Source organism: Liolophura sinensis, chromosome 7, assembly GCF_032854445.1.
Source record: "Liolophura sinensis isolate JHLJ2023 chromosome 7, CUHK_Ljap_v2, whole genome shotgun sequence".
Classification (NCBI taxonomy): domain Eukaryota; kingdom Metazoa; phylum Mollusca; class Polyplacophora; order Chitonida; family Chitonidae; genus Liolophura; species Liolophura sinensis.
Genome location: NC_088301.1, coordinates 56,734,091 through 56,749,541, shown reverse-complemented (window position 1 = coordinate 56,749,541; position 15,451 = coordinate 56,734,091). Strand labels below are relative to the sequence as shown.

General features: G+C 38.4%; 2 protein-coding genes across 2 annotated transcripts in view; one reads left to right on the top strand and one right to left on the bottom strand.

Annotated features, from left to right (window-relative positions):
- The window catches only part of LOC135471048 (uncharacterized), a 15,842-nt gene extending 10,612 nt beyond the window's left edge, over positions 1 to 5,230 (bottom strand). The window contains 5 exon segments of the mRNA XM_064750097.1: positions 152 to 255; positions 807 to 945; positions 2,633 to 2,736; positions 3,404 to 3,712; positions 5,167 to 5,230. Of these exon segments, the coding sequence (XP_064606167.1) occupies positions 152 to 255; positions 807 to 945; positions 2,633 to 2,736; positions 3,404 to 3,631 (575 nt within the window). The 5' untranslated portion in view covers positions 3,632 to 3,712; positions 5,167 to 5,230.
- Positions 5,231 to 8,021: 2,791 nt separating this feature from the next.
- On the top strand, positions 8,022 to 14,892 carry LOC135471804 (xylan 1,4-beta-xylosidase-like). Its single transcript, XM_064751156.1, has 11 exons — positions 8,022 to 8,099; positions 8,846 to 9,007; positions 9,298 to 9,389; positions 9,573 to 9,799; positions 10,379 to 10,629; positions 11,365 to 11,587; positions 11,760 to 11,849; positions 12,430 to 12,644; positions 13,232 to 13,432; positions 14,010 to 14,184; positions 14,706 to 14,892. The coding sequence occupies exons 1-11, from the start codon at positions 8,022 to 8,024 to the stop codon at positions 14,819 to 14,821; spliced, it is 1,830 nt and encodes a 609-aa protein (XP_064607226.1). The 3' UTR covers positions 14,822 to 14,892.
- Positions 14,893 to 15,451: the final 559 nt, after the last annotated feature.

The following is a 15,451-nucleotide window of genomic DNA, read 5'->3' as shown; positions in this document are numbered from 1 at the left end:
ATACAGCAACTTTCTTTCAATCCCACTTTTGCATGCACAGATAATATCGGATTTTATGCCACAGTTTCTTGGCCTGTTCTCATAAGCAACTTGGACTAAGTAAGAAAAATTAATATTTGGTGCTTGACAAATAAATAATTTCTATACTCACAACTCCCTCTCTGGCTTTTGTGGTTTAGCAATTGGCCGCTTGTCTCGAAGTGGGTTGATCAAAACTTGTTCATTAGTGTAAAAATTATAAATTTTGATCACAGTCTGTTGGAGAAATGAATTACATGAGTGCTGTAATGATTTATGTATCAATTTATTTATTTCATTGGTGTTTTAGGTTGTACTCTTGAACATTTCACTTCCCCGGAGCAAACCCAAGACCATCTTCATGTTGATGGCAGGCCTTGACACATTACAACTAAAGGAGAAGCCAACATGAGATAAGTGTATTGAGAAAATTACTTACATACATGTATCGAGTTTATTTGGAAATTTCATTATCGGAATAACCAAGAAATGGAAAAAAAGGATACACATATGTATGGATCACATGTAGACGATCATTAGTAGATGCAATAACACAGTTGGTAGGAAGAGGTAATATGCAGTACATACGCTGATTAAGTGCTTGATTTAAGCCACACCAAAACCAGCAACAGCTGAAAAAGATGTCTTCATGGGGAAAATATCATTCACAGAAAATAATACCCCTGGAAAATATTTAGCGAGGACATGTCACTTATGGCTCAAGCAGATTCAGATGCTATCACCACACTCTAAAAAACATAAATCAGAAAAGAATATGCTGGAGTCACCTGGTCATTAGCTTCCTGAAACAAATCTTCGTTGTTTCCGAGCCACTTCTTCACCTTCTTAGCGAAAGGACCTTCTATCAATACCTTTGTTTTTAGCGTTTTCACATCAAAGATCGTCACAAACGTCTTGTACATCTCGCTGAAAAAGGAAACAGAGATTCTCTATACCATAACACTTGCAAAACATTGTTATCTTATAACCATAAATATGCAAAATACACAACAAGAAAGAACAAGTTGTCAACACATGTAATGTGATAACATAGGCCAAAACCAACAATACATCCACTAAAAGTCTGTATTGGCAATTGCAAATATTTTGCACACAATTTTGCCCCTAAAGTGAAAGACAGCCAATGACTAATGTTTATTAAGTATCTTAAACCAGCATTAAATGTTTTTTCAAGATTTCTTTTAACCCACTAAAAGTTTAGTGAAACTTCATCTTGACACAGATTCAGCACGTCTCCACTATCGAGAACAACGTGACATCACGTTACTCTAGCTCTCTAACATCAAAGGTATTTTCCGATTAATAGTCTAAGCAGTAGTCTATGGCAGATAAAAGTTTTGGACTACAGAGATGAAGACCCAAGTGACAGATATAGTTTTCTTAGAAAAAGGATATACTCCTTCCACTGCTTGAACTGTTAATACAGCAGGCCTACTATATCATTTACAGGGAACTCCAGCGACCCTGTTTAAGTAACCTAGCTGCAGATAAACGGCCGGGTATTCCTGGTTCAGGTCAAAACCTCCAGTGGGATTGTGCTTTATTATTTTTGACGATTTTGACCCCTAATAAAAGGTTACAAAATTACAATTGGATTGTTGTACAACTAGATTCATCCTCAATTCTGAAACAATAAATCTAAGGTTCACTCATGCTGATCCAGGCATTTGATTGCCGCAGGATTTTATGTTTCAATTTTGTAGCGATGGCTTCTAAGATAAAAGCAGTGCTGACCTAATTATTGCAGAGAAAGCACCTCGACTTGAACACAGTGTTTCAATAATTTTACTGTATTATATAAAAGACAGATGACAGAAAAAAACATCCCTTGTACGCTAGAAAGACGAAGGAGCAAAATTTAAATTCTTCAGTTGTAATTAATTCAGAGAAAAAAAATTTATAAGGTTTAATTAATTTTAAGTGTTGTCCTGTGAGATGCCATCTTCTCATTCTCGTAAGCCTTTGTCATCCCTCATAAATTTTTCATTGACTCTGATACTAGTATTTGTTATTTAGAAACTGCTGACTAAACACTAAAATGAACGACAAAAAATGTATTTGGGGAGACGAATGCTACAGTCTGAGATAATTTGTGATGCCGTAGTTGAATATTACACAGCTTGTAAATCACCTGATTATACGTTTGTGGTGGTCCGTAAATGATACACCTGCAGACCTGCCTCACAACACTTACTGAAATGACTCTTCGGCTACACGTCACTAAACTAAATCACTGTAAATGATCTCAAAATTATGTCTTGTGCACTAGTTCTGTGTTATCATATGTCACTTCATGGAGTGAATGGGTAAAGGCTACATCACAGCTTAGGCAGGCAATCTGTTAGCAATGTTTGATTGGATAAATTTCTGAAGATGACTGCCCCGACTCACACCAGCCATTTGTGCAGTTCTGTCATTCTGTTCTACGTGTTATTTGGTGAAATCTCATTAAAATAATAAAGTACTTTTTAGAAAGTTTGAGTATCCTGCTTCGATTGAAATATGTTTTAGCCAGTTGCTGTCTTTAAGAGTGTATATTTAGTGGTGAGAAAAGATACCATTACTGTTAACAGTAAGTGTTCTACAGACTTACCTGCAGTGCAAGGGAAGAGCTTCAGCCCACCTGCCCATCACCTGTGACACGGCACTTACTGAAAGCTTCTCACCTGGCCAGCAGTTTTTGACGAACCAGTCAGGCTACAATTGTTACGTAAATATTCCATAAAAAACTGTTATGACCTGTAGTACAGTGTACTCACAAATCACACGTATTTACAAGCTGCACACATATACACATGCGAGAGGAAAGGAATAACACGACCCACTGATATATGCAGTGGACGGCAAAACTTAAACACTTTCTAGAAATAATGCAAAAGTGTCCTTGCATCAAGAATAACCCAGCTTGTACTCCAGTTTTACCCAATTTATCATTGTATTTTTTCAACTGAAAATTATCACAGTAAAGACATCATGGCACGGAAAAACGAACAGGTATAGGACTATAACATGTTCGCTTTGCAACACCGCTGCTTGCATTAATTGACAAAATTCAAATTCTTCTTTTACCCGCAGACTTTTTCCATTGTCAGATGTGAGTGTAAAATAAAAATAAAATGTAAAAATCATCTCGTTGTCAAAAGTGTGGATTGTCCTAGCAATTTGTCCTGTTGAGGACTTATATACAGGAATGGAAAGTTTTGAAAAACAGAAAAATCATAAAAATGTCAAGAACAAACAAAAAAAAAATTCATTTTCCTTCCTTTTCTAAAAATAATTTCCCCATAAAACACAATATAAAACTTTTGTTGCCTTTCAGTCATTTGAAACATTCCAAAAAAAATGTTTTTTTTTATTACTGTACCTGTTTGTCTAAAGCTACACTAAAATCCGGCCAGACGCTGTATTTCCCCCTCTTTAGTGTGCCACTGCCATGGGAGCTTCCAGCATCATCTGACTGTCCATGCAAAGAGCTGAGCCAACCTAGTCGCAGTGAACTGAAGACCACATAGAGGACAAGCATAATAATGAAGCTGATGCCAATCAAATGACTTCTCTTCATCTGGACTGTGGAAGTCATCCTCACCTTCATTGCTCACTTACATCAGCTGGCCATTAGAGAGATGTGTGTGCTGGGTCAATTTATATTTGAGCCTCAGTTTGTAGGGACCATCTGAAGAAAAACAAAGGTACAACAAAGAGTTTAGAAGAACGAGCTCTTATGACTTTGCCTGAAAGTTAGTAACATAATAATTGATGAAAGCATTTATTATATATTCTATAGCAATATTCTGGAAGACTGAAACTATTTCATGAATACAATTAGATGTATATATGTACACGTCAGGTGCTAAAGAAAGTGAGGAGGTATGGTACCGTCCTTCTCCTAGCTTTATATCGAAATCATTCTCGACATGCCAGATGTCATCCACTCTGTGAAGCAAAAAAGAAACTTTGGGTCCCAGTGTAGTTAAATCCAGCATTGTTCTCCCTCCCTATTATGTGTCATATTGAGTTAAAAAGTCAGGTCCAATATTTAGATTTCAATTTAAGAAGTGATATAGTTGGATGTGCAACTGGCTGACCGAAAGTGTATTATGACGCAAATTATCAACTAAAAAATATTGCTTGTGCAGTAGTTTGCTATGAAGTTGTTTCGAAAGCTAAGGCCAGTGTAGCTACTTTTGAACATCCAGCCTTTTTGTATGCATTCTAATTTCTGAAAGACGCATGACTCAATAGGGTTTCCATTTGCCTTTTACCTTTGTGTTCAGGGGTGAATAAAGAGTGACATTCTGGGTCTAAGGCTTAGACTTCACAACCAAGGGCAGGCATTGTAAAATGGCAAGAGAACATGCCGTTGCTTGTTGGTAGGTGCAAAATTCTTCAGTCTTGTACTGTAGATCAATTCATTCAGAACTTTTAAAAACTAACTCCCGGGTCGTTCGACAAACTGCTTTTCCATCTGTATGCAGACCAGCTAACCATTTTGTGGAGACATCTGATAGTCTGCTGTCACTCTTTTAGCCTTTTCAACACTGTCTAAATGGTGAAGACCTGACAGCTTGTAAAGGTTGGACTTGTATGACGTAATTTGGCGAAAACTACCGACTGCAGAAAAAATGCATAAAACCATCCTCATTATCTAATGATTTTAAGTACCAAACCATTCAGATTAACGTGCCCGTTTTTATTATATTTTTTCAACTCACTTACACAACACATGCAGCGTACCCGGTAAATAATTATGAATAAATAATAAATCTGGACAATAATCCTTTAAAAAGGTCAGAAACTAAGTGAAAGATTTGAGCACTGTAAGGAGACAAGCACTAGTACTCTGATGGAAATCTTATCACTCTCCGCCACCTTATTTTTCTCCATACTTTTTCTCTGTGACCTTTAACCAATGATCCATAGTTGAACTGCTGATACCCCTCCCGCCCCATTTCGTTGGCTATCACTCTGTACCTCTGTCAGTAAGAGAGCTACATACTCAAGTCTCAAATCTACCAGGCTGCCAGAATTTGTATCACAGAGAGCCCGGTTTTCGGTATGGTGCCACATTCAGCATTCCTCCAAAAACCACGAGCAGTATCGAATGAAAAACGTGAAGAAAATGCATACCTCATCACTCCAAATGTAAAGAAGTGGCAAAATTAAATAGCTATATTCCTGTTTCAGCCGTCAAATTACTGTAGCACCCGACGCTGTTGGGTGATTAGCTAGCACCTTATGGCCGCAGCCGCTCCAAGTGGTCCTCCAGCTCAGAGGTCGGACCGTACATGTATTGCGTTAAGAGTATCCCGACGTGGTATTTATCACAAAATGTGCATAACTGTATTTGGCTGTATTTTTGTCTCTATTTTACACAGCACAATAACCAACCCATTAAAAAAATCCTCAGAACACAGAGTATACAGGCTATATTAAAACCATACACGAATTAAATCCTTTCTAATTACATGGAACCGTGCCTTGTAAGGCATGTACAAGTTAGTGCAGAACTTTCTGTTCTTTAGACTTAATGATGCAGACTATGGCACAAAACAAGCAGGCACCCTACTCACATTTTTTTTTAACAATTCTGACAACGACAGTGTCAAATTAATTATGCAAAGTTTGCGGTTTAAAAAGCACAGGTGGCGCCCCATGACACATTGAGTGTTGTTTTACATGAAAGTTTGTAGGCCAACATGTATACGATAAATGCAAAGAGATGTGCATGTTTTAGTCCATGCCATTTTCTTTGAACATGAATAGATTAATCTTAATTTCTAGTGGTTTCATATATGTTGTACATATTCACTAGTGGTTAATAATGATTATTTTGAGCCCTTTATTGTTGTGCTATGTTTGGCATAACCCAAGATATGGTGAAAAGTAAATTTGTTGATATCTGACATCAGGAGGTCTTTAATGGACACAACAAAAGACAAATCTGTGGTTATGCCACTTAAACGTGAATCTAATTACAGTAATATATGCCTTTTGAACAATGTATTGTGAACACGAAAATAATTATACGCCCAATGATTATAAAAAGAAAATCTTAAAGTCCCACATTCACGCGCCAGAGCTCTTGTCTTGACCCATGGTTTAGTACAGAAGTAGCGAATTGAAACCATTGATATTTTATGACAGGCTAGACTACAAGGACGTTCCAAATATCACTGTATATAATTGATAATTGAACTGTATATAAACTCGAGTTTGTAACAAATTAAAGGCCTTTGTAAATCTCGACTAAGCTGTGGAAACTAGACTTTAGTGTTCTTTTTAATGGCCCAAACAGAACACAGGGATACCCTTGGATTATTTCTGGTGGCCGGCATAATGGAGCAAATGCTACTGTATTATATATTATTCCTAGCCAATGTTAAGATGGCTCTATATGGGTTCACTATACGGAAAAGCAATTTGCATGACTGCGTGAATGGAGACGGACGTCGTAGTCTGCAGTGTCCAGACAGCATATCATGTTGAAGTCTGCCTTAATGTCTGTAGCATATGGCTATACATGTAGACAGATGGTATCAGACTGTTTGGTCAGTCCCAGAACACCTTAAAACTACAGTACTATAGTGCTAACAACTCTACTTAATCTAGTGAAGCCACAGGTGTCTTCAAATCAAACTACACTTATATGTGTCTCGTGATGTAAAGGAATGAAATCGCTTATCTTTTGTAAAATGATATAGAGAATTAGGGTTGGTCACTCAGTAGACACGTGTTAACCTATATTTCACAAATGTATATCTCATACGTACCCAGCTTAATAAATCGGAATGTAAATGTTTTCTCTGTTATATCCCATATACATTTATACATCATATGTTCGCTATATATACACGCTTTGAGTGTGCTTGTACACAAATGAAATTGACGGACAAATTTATTCATACAATTTATTCAGAAACACTAAGAGAGTGCGAACCTCCGCCACAAGTGAGTGTAATGAAAGAATGTAATGTAATGAATTTGTGCACACAATTCCACCCAAATCCCTGTAAATTTATTTCTAAAGATACTTCCAGGATGACAGACATACAAATATACGCCAGCAAAAAATTACCTTCTTCGTGGAGGTAAACAATAAGAGAAAGGCTACAGAAAGTGGTTTGTCTATCGTGGCAAAATCTTATCAAAAGATAACCAACAGTGTCCGCCCAAGTTGTCCTTAAAAGTAGCAAAGACTCTTACAATCATACGGTTAGGTCGCTTGTAAGTGCTGTCTCCACCATGAAAAACCTGTTACTGCTGGCTGGGTTGACACTTCTCTGGGAAGCACATCCTTTCCTGGTGGATCACCATGAATATCCTTTCGAAGACACGCAATTAGACTGGGACAAACGTGTTGATGATTTGGTCGGCCGACTCTCCGTGGATGAGATCATGCACCAACTCTCAAGCGGCGCCGGGGCCTCTCCGCCCATCGACCACCTTGGTATCAAGCATTACGGTTGGTGGACGAATTGCGGGCGTGGGGACAGGAGCCAAAATGCCTCAGCATACCCACAAAACATTGGCTTGGGGGCCGCATTTGAGTAAGGAATATATACCTTGTCAGGCATATATTTTTTTAACTTTCGTGAAGTATAGCCCTACAGGGTAATATAGGCACTTTTTGGTGTTTAAAAGAAAGTTTACTTATTACTTAATATTACTTATTTTTATATTTCATTTATAGGTTTTACGCTTTATACAAATACGACTATGACAACGGTAAGGAGACCACCACCTTCGTCTTGTTATACACAATTAAGCTTCCTGGTGTAAATCAAACCAGCGAAAGGTGGATTTGAACTCGCAACGTGAATAGCTAGGGTCATGAGTAACTTGAAGCGCAATCGTTGTTTTTCGTTAAGCTATAATTGCTAATTTTATATATTTAAAGCACCGACCTTATTTACCGTGTTGCCGAAGCCGTGGCTATTGAGGTTCGCGCCTACTACAACCACTTCATGAAGACAAATGCTCCAATGGGGAATTTCAAAGCCATTAGCTGCTTTAGCCCTAACCTGGATCTTCACCGGGATCCCAGATGGGGTAGGGCAAATGTAAGTCAGTATGTTTCTAATATATAAAGCGGGGAAGAGTGTCGAATCACAAAGCTGAGGGCAAATGTAAGTCAGTTTGTTCTAATATACACAGACAGGGATAGGTGTCGAATCACAAACCTGGGGGTAAATGTAAGTCAGTTTGTTCTAATATATACAGGCGGGAATAAGTGTCGAATATCAAACCTCGGGGCAAATGTAAACCAGTTTGTTCTAATATATACAGACAGGGATAAGTGTCGAATCACAAACCTGGGGGCAAATGTAAGTCAGTATCCTTCTGGGCGTTGATAAAATGTGAAATCACAAGTAAGTTATCTGGGTTCCCAGTTGAATTTCTTTCAAAGTTTACACTCTATTCTGAAACCTCAGTTGGGAAGACTGAAATGTCATACCTATAGTTAGAGACCCTGAAAGCATGGTTCAGAGTTGTCATACCAAGGATCATATAACGTGGGAATATTTATGACATATTCAGTAGCAAATTTTAAAAGAATCTCCCATTTATTCGTACAAAAGGTTAACAGGAGTTCTTGTTGATGTCCATAATTTTATATAGCCTACATCAGTACATTGCCTAAGGCTGGGATGATCCTTCCAAATAAAAGATATCTAATTGTGTGACTGTTTCCCCTGTAAACGATGAATATTCATAAATCTGTTTGTGGATAGAGAGCCTGCAAATGCCAATGAAAACCAAAAGTATCACACTTTAAGTCTGGAATAATGCTTTGCACATTTTGTAGGAAGCATACAGCGAAGACCCTTTCCATGTCGGAGAGTATGGGTACAAATACATTAAGGGTCTACATGGGAACCATCCAAGATACCTGCGAGCAAGTGCTACCCCGAAACATTTCGATGTTTCTGGTGGTCCAGAAAGCGGACGGATGAACTTTGACACAAAGGTAGGCAATGCGATTGTTGATCTGGAACATCCATTTTGGCTGACAACTGCATGGTATACAACAACCTTCTCTATACGTTCAGCCTAATGAACTTTTGATCAACGTACATGAAGGCCACAATATATGTTTTTTTTAATGAACTTTATTTTTTTCTACTGACAGAATTGAACTATGCAATTAGATATCTCTGTGCACGTCAAGATCTATAACAACAGAATTCAGAGCCATTTAATGAGAGCCATTTCGTATAGAGCTTCCTAAGTAAATTTGTCTGTTTTTCCCCCCCAAAGGTGTCGGAAAGGGATTTCAGAACTTATTTCCTGCCTCCATTTAGAAGAGGTATTGAGGCCGGCTCTACAGGTATCCTTTGCAGTTATAACAGGTGAATATTCTGAACATTCACTGTTGGGGACATAAGGATAAATGCACCCGAACTAAATATTGCAAAAATTCCATGAGTTCTTCACAATATAGTAAACATTATAAATTGAGAGATTTTTACCATATACATGTATCCAACACATCCGCCATAAATATAATTACATCATTACTGGTCATTCCCCAGGCTTAACGGCGTACCTGCTTGTGCCAATGATAAGCTTCTCAACCAAGTTCTGAGGAAGGAATGGAAGTTTAAAGGTTATGTTATTGCCGACGCCGGGGCGATCCATCACATGATAGACCAGCACAAGTACTACCACGACGCGATGGAGGCGTGCGTGGGTTCCCTCACAGCTGGCTGTAACCTAGAGTGCCAGGGGAACATACAACACAGAACTTACCTTAATATCCGTGAGCATAGGACTAATTCTCAAAACTTCTTAAGCCCATATCAGTGCGAATATGCTTCCATATGCATATTTGTACCACTATCCAGAATTTATGTTGGCATGTACACGTTCGTTCAAGAATCTACAGCACAAATACGTTTACACTTCTACCACAGTCTTTATGGTTGCCTTAAAAAGAGAATATCGTAGAACATCTTAACGTTCTATGATTTACGTATCTTTCAATCGCTAAGACATACGAGGTGCAGGCTCAAGATTGGCTTTGGTCAGGGAATTTCTTATAGTCTAAAAGTTCACAGAAGACCACTTGTCTTTCACCAATATGATGGGCATTTCCGTACATCACTTGTGGGAAAGTGCTTCGTATCTCGCCATGGTTCGATGGTTTACTCCTTGCACTCCGGTTTTCTCTGCCCATAATACTCACCGCATAGAAAAAGTGACAAATTCTTGAGTATGGCGTTAAACAACAATCAAATTTACTTTATTTACTCCATTTATATGTATTATAACTCTATGTCCACCTTTGGCATAACATTATTCACATTTCCATGCATGGGTATTTGCTATTTCACCACAGCCAAGGCTATACACGATGGCAAGTTGAAGGAAAGTTTCGTACGGGATATGGTGAAGCCCCTCTTCTACACTCGGATGCGCCTGGGAGAGTTCGATCCCCCGCAGATGAGCCCTTACTCGACACTGGACATCCACCGAGAGGTGCTAACACACGACCATTTCCAGCTGGCGGTCGAGGTAGCCTCTAAAACATTCGTCCTGCTTAAGAATGACGGCGTCTTGCCCATCAAACATAAGTACGGAACTATTGGGGTAAGGACAGCCAACCACGTTTTCTAGCAGATTAATCTGGAGTCATTAAGTAAAGTGATGCCATTCACTGCCTGGGTTATGTGTTGTAAAATTCATTGGCCGTCTGATAGGGCCTTTATATGTTCTCGCTTTTAGCAAATAATGACGTGTATGTTTTGGGCCTGAAATATTAACACCTCTGTAACATTAAATACATGTAATACTATTCAATGCATTTTTAATCGCCTTACCGTATATAGTCTGTATACAAGAGGCACCGCGTGCGGCATGATTACTCTATGCAGAGAGGCGTCAGGGTGACGCGTTTAGGTGTTATATAGATAAAAATGAAAATTACAGTTGACAAAAAAGTGTTTATAGTAAAATTATAGAGATGAATTCTGTTTCACACGTATACACTGGGAAGTTATTTCTGACTGCAACATTACAACGCATTTTTTGCAACACCATATGATTGGTCCTCTCATATACGCAATCTCTACTGCTTAATGTCCACAAACAACAGGAGATTGCAAACATTACTGACCAAGACTGGGTTTGCGTATATAAATCTCGTGACGGGGACTCGCTAACTTTGCTATTGCATCCATGTGCCTTTGCCCTGTGTGTAAATTAAGCATCTGGAAATCGCTACACACAAATTCTTTTTGTTGACATGGTGACGTTAGTAGCTAGAATGAGTGGCGTGGAAAAATACATTTCTGACTTGTTGCGAACATCGTTTTTCAATGACAGGTAGTTGGTCCAATGGCCGACGAAGACGAACAGATATTCGGAGATTACAAGCCTGATACCGATCGCCATTTCATCAGGACTGTGTTGCACGGCCTAAAACGGATGGCCAACCACGTGAAATTTCACAGCGGATGTAAAGACGTCCACTGTAACCAGTATGAAAGCAGCCACGTGAAGAGCACTATTGCTGACGTGGACGCCATTTTCGTCGTTCTGGGAACAGGTAATGGGCAAATACAACCGGCGAGGCACTAGCCAGCATTCTCTGTTTTATAGCATGTTCTATAAATACAAACTAAATCCGAAGATAATTTAAGTAGATTTTATGTCTACCTGACCTATGCAATGGCATTATTTTGAGATTTTGTGCTGTGATGTATACATTTCGCCTGTAGGTCAAGCTATAGAAAGCGAAGGACATGACAGACATGACTTAGACCTACCCGGACACCAAGAGGATCTCCTGCAAGATGTTGTCCATAATAGTGAGGAATTGTTTCAAAATATTTTTCTTTAAGAATACTATCACTATAAGCAAAATCATTTCTATAAAGAATTCGGGCACAAGGCTAACTTAACTTTTTCAGCCGCATAACTATATACCCACATCACTAATGCATGTAAATTAACGAAAGCTTACATTTACAACCAAGGAGTTTTGATTAAACTATCAGGTAATAAAATATTACCATATTGCCCTAATGTGCAAAATCCACTCCATTAGAATTTCGCACAGTGCCACAGAAAAAAATCCAATTTTGCGTGGAACTGCATTATGGCGTGACGTTACTCTCAGAAAAAGAAAGTCTGTTGTACGAGTGATTTTAGAATGTATTATGCTATTGCAGCAGACTATTCTCTTAAATATAACAAACATATTCTATTAATTTAATATAAATATTCTGTTAGACTAACAGGATATTATGTTGAATGTGACGGAGTATTGTGTTAAAATAACAGAATCCATTCTTGCATCACTCACACAACAGACTTTCTGTTAAAATTAACACATTAATTTTTTGAGTGTGAAAGTTCTTAAATTTATCAAACCGGGTTTGATTGCAGATCATGCCAATAAACCAGTCATCTTGTTGCTCCTGACCGGAAGTCCTGTTAACCTGCAATGGACGATGGGCCAGTCCCATATCAACGCCATCATGGAGTGTTTCTTTCCCGCTATGGCTGCTGGTGACGCCATATATAACGTACTGACCAACTCTGGCCATAACTCAGTACCTGCCGGCCGACTACCATTTACCTGGCCCGAGAGTATCCATCAGGTAGGGTGTCAAAGAGGTAAAATACATTTGACTGGAAACATTTTTTGTGATAGATATACAATTCGTTACGCTGTGGCAATGGAACTTAAACCTAAGCCGAATTTATTGCACAACATTTGGTTGTACTGTGCATGGTGTTATATTGTTTCAATTGGACACTTCGTATTACACACTGAAATGTTCATCTATCGGGTTCATGTAATATATCAGGATGTAAGATTAGCCGTATTTGATTGGTCGATCCTTATTTACAGATGCCTTACAGTTGTATTCAGAGAAACTCATGTAGTCGTATACATTGACTGCAGCTTTCAGATGGAAATTTTATGTCTTCTACCGCCTGTTCCAGTAGAGTAATGAAAGGAAGTTTCGTTATATATAGGTTTAACTGCTGAATGTTTTCAGTACCGAAGAACTTGGATGGCTACTACGAGCACAAATATACAAAATGACATTTTGGTCTGGTGTCAGAATCTAAGCGTATCTAGTGCTCAGTGATCTTTTTTTTCTTTTCCCTTCTTTTTGAAGAAGGATAGTCTGGATACCTTTCCAGTTTCAACTTGCAGTTGCATGCAATATACTTTCAGATCCCCTCTATAAGCGACTACACCATGTCCGGTCGTTCTTACATGTACTTCAAAGGTGATCCGATGTTTCCATTTGGCTATGGTCTGTCTTACACAACTTTCCATTACGACAGCTTGCACCATGACAACTCTGTTCAGGCAGGCCATGACATGTCCGGGTCCGTTGTCATTCATAACACGGGCCACTACGACGCCGATGAGGTATGCTGCATACGACATTCATGTTTGACGTCCCAGAAAGTCGTTTCAGATAACTCAAACATCACAAACCATCAAGTGATAAGCCTTTTTCAATTTAAACTTTCAATGTTTACCATCATGAAAAATAAAATGTACATGTAGCATACCACAACCAACTGATCATGCTTAGTTAGCACAGTGATTGTATTGTAAGTACATCAACGAGAGAACCTAAACTGCAGTAAATTATGAAGGCGAATTCTCTTTCCACAAATATGCAATGAAAAGTCATTATTTAACTGCATGAAACCAACACAGCAACAGTTAAACGTTTCGGTTGGTCTGAGTGATGCTTTAGATACAACTGCACGCAGTAAAGGAGGTCGTCTTCTTCGAATGGAATTTATTAAATGGAATATAAATTAATACCCTAAATATCTCGTTTAATCAATCATTCTCACATGAAACATATGCTTAGTGAGGGAATTGTACCTATACAGATCGTAGTGTCCTTCTTGGTTCTGTTTTCAGGAACTTCTTAAATAAACCATCTTGTAGTCAGTGAGCTAATTATCACTTTTATTCATACCTGTCTCAGGTTGTACAGGTATATATATCTTGGACCGACCACCATCACCCCACGCCCCAACGTGCCCTGGCTGCCTTTGACCGCATACATATCAAGAAAGGCTCCTCCGCCGCATACAAATTTACGGTTGGTTCCAAAAGCATGGCGGTATGGGACGACCACCAAGGCTGGGAAATCACAGCAGGTAAACTCACATACGTCTGTCAAATAAGTTCCTAGTACTATGAAACATTTGAATATATCAGTATTTATAAAGTGCACAAGAACTTATCGTTTACATACATGCATACTACATAAAATACTGGAAAAGAATAACCAGTGTCCTAGAGAGGGCGCCCAAAGTACAAATTAAGTATCTTTTGTTATTATAACTGATTCAAGAATAGCCCAAACCGAGTATACCATATACAACTTCTCAGCTTTTTATTCCAGCGTCTACAGTATGTAGGGCTATATATTTTTTCTGTATATTTCAACTCGTATATGTTGTTACATGTTGTTATCCACCGTTCTTCACAGTTCATTTCAAGCACGTTTGTTTACAAACAGATCTTGGGATTGTTTGCCCGAAATGCCCGAAATGCCCGAACTGATACAATTTTCATGTCCAATTTTTGCACGGTTAAAACGAATACTAAACCACTTAGAAAGACTAACCCCAATTAGGATTGTATTATGGTTCCTTTTGTCTAAAAATGTTAACAGGTACCATCAAACTGTACGTAGGAGGTCAACAACCTAACCAGAAAAAGTCTGTGGGATCCAATGTACTGGCTGGCTCTTTCAACATTCACGGCTCAAAAATCCTGGGGAAATACTAGCTTCTGTCTTGTTAGTCTGAATCCTTCTTGTTTATCTTTCGTTCTTTTTTGTTTGTAAATAAATATGAAAATGGTGCAAAGCGAAACCTCTTTGAGCACATATTTTATATATCAAATACAAACATAAAAATAAGCGTTAACAGTGTGAGAACTTACAGTAAGGTGTCTGAATTGATAAGTAGTGCCTATCAGCATATCATATACGGTAACTGATCTTTGAAACATGGGTCCGGAAACACGGGTCCGGAAACATCTTTTCCGGAGTGTACCTATGCATGACTTTGGTTAATTTACACTCGACAAATTAATATGTTAATTTTCACAGAAAGTATGCTGTCTGAGTGATGCTAGAATGTGTTATTATAACATAATACCCTGTCATATTCAACATAACCTCCTGTTAGTCTAACAGAATCTTTATGTTGAAATAACAGTGTATGTTATATTTAACGGAATAATCTGCTGCAATGACAGAATACATTCTGGCATCGCTCAGACAACAGACTTTCTGTTAAACTAACACATTATTTTTTAATGTACGATTACTTGGCATTATTTGCTTGAACATCATAGCACTGCACGCTTGATCAGAAATCAACTCCACTTCAACAGGATGAAAATTTCATAAGT